The sequence below is a fragment of the Cariama cristata genome, unplaced genomic scaffold (genome assembly GCF_000690535.1).
Source record: "Cariama cristata isolate BGI_N322 unplaced genomic scaffold, ASM69053v1 scaffold10248, whole genome shotgun sequence".
Taxonomy (NCBI): Eukaryota; Metazoa; Chordata; class Aves; order Cariamiformes; family Cariamidae; genus Cariama; species Cariama cristata.
The window spans coordinates 1-3,837 of NW_009629407.1; the positions used below are offsets into that span (position 1 = coordinate 1).

Sequence of the window (3,837 nt, forward strand, 5' to 3'; positions counted from 1 at the left end):
CTCAATAGCTTTGATTAGGTAAAATCCTTAAACAGAATCAGACAGCCCAACTCCCATCCTATTCAAAGTCAGCAAGTTCCACAAATTGATTTTAGCAGAGCATTTTGGGCAACGTATCAGAATATAACCGGCATTAATAAATACTATACCTTATGGTCAATGTTATTGTTTTCCTAGTCGTCAAGTCTCCAATGACTTCAGAGATCTTTCAACGTTATTAATCCATGGATTTGAGGCCCTTCTCATGTCATTATTAATTGGATTTTTGTACTATGGCCATGAGAAAACCGGACTCTCTATTCGTGACACAACAGCACTGTTGTACATGATAGGTGCACTAATCCCATTCACAGTGATTTTGGATGTTATTGCCAAATGTAAGTGTCAGTTTTTTTGTAAATGTTATAAGCACTCAAAATCAGAAAATTCCTAAATCAATTAAAAAAATTATACTTATTAATGCAACCTAGGATGAAACCAACCTGTTTGTTCCTACCCTGTCGTGACACAACAGCACTGTTGTACATGATAGGTGCACTAATCCCATTCACAGTGATTTTGGATGTTATTGCCAAATGTAAGTGTCAGTTTTTTTGTAAATGTTATAAGCACTCAAAATCAGAAAATTCCTAAATCAATTAAAAAAATTATACTTATTAATGCAACCTAGGATGAAACCAACCTGTTTGTTCCTACCCTGCAGGTCATTCAAATCAGAAAATTCCTAAATCAATGAAAAAAAAAGTACTTATTAATGCAACCTAGCATGAAACCAACCTGTTTGTTCCTACCCTGCAGGTCATTCAGAAAGAGCTATGCTTTATCATGACTTGGAAGATGGAATGTATTCTGTTAGCCCATACTTCTTTGCTAAGGTAATTGGTTGTGTTGCCAGGAAATACAAGCAGCTGGCTTTAAGAAAAGAAACACAAACAAACCAAAACCTTGTTGTATAAATGATCACATTCACATCAGACTTTGTTCTTTGTGTCTGCCAGCTAAGGCTATTGTTCTTGTTTCCTTGGCGTTAATGGATTAAACCTCACACTACTTTCAATCTATTGCCATAATTCATGGCTGAGATCCCACCCCAGAAAAGCCAAAGAAGAATCTTTCACTGGATTGTTTGGCCAAAATTTGAGAAATCTCAAACTCAAATTCAAGGGTTTAGACAGTTTTACATACCTGCATATTTCATTTGCTGAAGCATTTTTGAAATTTTGATTACATGTCTTCATCTGTAAAACAAAATATTCATATTAAATGCTAAAGCAAAGGTAGAACAGAAATGACAAAATGCTAACTGTGACATTTTCAGTAGCTGTTTGGGCCTATACTGGTCAGAGACAAACAATTGTATTAAGTGCATAAAGAACCAGAGTTTCTGGAAATAAATTTAGAACTTGTAAAACATTACATTCTCTTTTTCACAAGGGTTTAGAATAATCCCTTCTTTGTGATGTTGCCACTGTTAGATGAGTTCTGCCTGCCGTGGCATCTGTAATTTAGGTTTCCATTTCTGCACAAGATTTTAAATGCTTATTAGTGGTTGCCAGAGACAAATATTCTTTGCATTGTGTCACAAAGATTGCACATTATTCATAGGGAAATCGATGTAATTTGTTACAACCTTAGTATTAGAGGATAGTAGCAACCCTCTTCGGAAGAAATAATCATAATACTCTCTATACGTATCTTTAGATATTTGAGAAAATCTTAAGCATGTTTTTGTTTTACAGTGAGTTAAGTAGTTACTAACTGGACTGCCTTTGGGACAAAGTGGGGAAGTGACTAACAGCCAAATTTGTCTCAGATTTGATCTCATACTAGGTTCAACCAAATTTGGACAAAACATAGAGTTGCCACGAGTCAGTAACAGTATTACTGTTATCAAGCACACCAGCTCTCAGGGAAAGTATCTTAAATTCTTAGAAGCTGCCAAAACTGTAACAAAACAAGACATCTAATCTGTAGCAAGAATCCTCTCAATTTAACAATTAGTTATAGGAATTGTCACAACTGGAGAAAAAATTAGCGAGGATTTCAATTTCTATTGTGGATTGTTTTTGCATGTCACTGACAACACCTAACGGGGGATGATTGCATTCTAAGGGAGTATTTCCTGCAGTTTTTATAAACAGTGTAAGTTCATTAAGGTACATCTCAGGTGGCTTTGTAATTATAATTCAACTTATTCTCTTCTCTTTTTTTTTTTCTGAACAGATTCTGGGGGAGCTCCCAGAACACTGTGCTTTTGTTATAATTTATGGGGTTCCCATCTACTGGCTGGCAAACCTCGTTCCTGAACCAGAACATTTCCTGCTAAAACTGCTGAACTTCTTCTTGGTGTGGCTGGCTGTATATAGTGCCCGCGCGATGGCACTTTGGGTGGCAGCACTGCTGCCAACATTACAACTCTCAGCCTTCTTTGGCAACGTCCTTTTCACTTCATTCTACCTGAGTGGTGGTTTTGTGATAAGCCTGGAAAACCTCTGGACAGGTATGACAAAGCTCCCGCCATCCCTCCAAACTGAAATATTGATGGCTTTCCTCAGCAAGTGGTTGTTGTGAGGCTGGGTGTGCCCTGTACAGGCAAACTCAGCTTTATTCCTACCTTTGCAATTAATCTTCTTGGGTGGTGACGGGGGAGTCAGATCGTTGATTTTACACCAGTTTCTCCATCTGAGAAGGACGTAATGAGAAGTTCGGTCAAAAAAAGCACTAGTGAGAGGCTCAATTCTTACATGGTTGCTAAATTTTTCAGTACAAAAGAATTATATTCAATAGATGAAGACCGAGCTCCAGTGAGACTTAGTTGACAGTGGGAGTTTGATGGGTATGGATATCAGCTCTCTCCTAATTTTCCATCTCCATGTAACAATATAAAGTATATCTGCCATTTTGTCCAATAATAAACTGTTATATGTTTACAGCCTCCAGTTGTCAAGAACTTAGACAAACCTGCTGTGTTTGGCAGCAATACCAACACAGCAGTTTTTGAGGTCTCAGGTTTTGTGTATGAAGTGTATAATTTTTTTCTTTCTGCCTTTTTTTCCCCAGTTCCATTTTGGGTTTCTAAAATCTCTTTTCTCAGATGGAATTTTCAAGGCATGATGCAAATTCAGTTCACTGACGTCACATATGAAATGATTGTTGGAAATTCTACTTTTCAAATACCAGGGAAACTTGTAAGTCACTAATAAAACCTGTTACAAATGTGTGATAACCAATTAGAATGCTATTTATATGCCTGTCATATTTAAGTAGATGTTGTAGGCCTCAGATTTGGCAGGCACTAAATCAATGTGTGGTTGCATTACACTCCGTATATTTTGAATTTGTCCCTACAGACGTCCCTACAGCAGTCACTCCTTTTATGACTTTCTTTTTAGTGGAAGAGAAAAAAAGAAGGGGGGAAAAAAAAAATAAATAAAGGGTAACTATTTTCTACACAAGCCCCAGCTATGTGCTTGCTGAAATTGTTCAGAAGCTGAACTGTTTTCCTCTGAAATACCGCAGCCACTAGACATAGTGTGGCTATCAAACCACTCTGAAAGCTACGTCCAGCTGGAAGCCAAGGGGAAAGGCAGCAGGGCCAGGGAAGCTCACACATAAAGCACGCTTCACAGATCCATCATGAAAATTTTGTGTCTGTTCCTAATTTTGCGTTATCTGTGGTTACAGGTCACTCGGGCCCTGTACCTGGACTCCCACCCTCTCTATGTAAGCTATCTCGTCCTCACTGGTATCATTTGCAGCTTCCTGCTTTTATACTACTTATCGCTGAGGTTCATCAAGCAGAAATCAAACCAAGACTGGTAACAGCAAACCACGCAG

General features: G+C 38.0%; 1 protein-coding gene across 1 annotated transcript; it reads left to right on the top strand.

Moving 5' to 3' along the window:
- Positions 1 to 177: 177 nt before the first annotated feature.
- Positions 178 to 3,822, top strand: LOC104165508 (ATP-binding cassette sub-family G member 8-like; the record flags this gene model as incomplete). Its single annotated transcript, XM_009705156.1, has 5 exons — positions 178 to 377; positions 799 to 875; positions 2,224 to 2,500; positions 3,061 to 3,188; positions 3,685 to 3,822. Coding segments are annotated over 5 exons (820 nt in total), but the record flags the coding sequence as incomplete, so codon positions are not given.
- Positions 3,823 to 3,837: the final 15 nt, after the last annotated feature.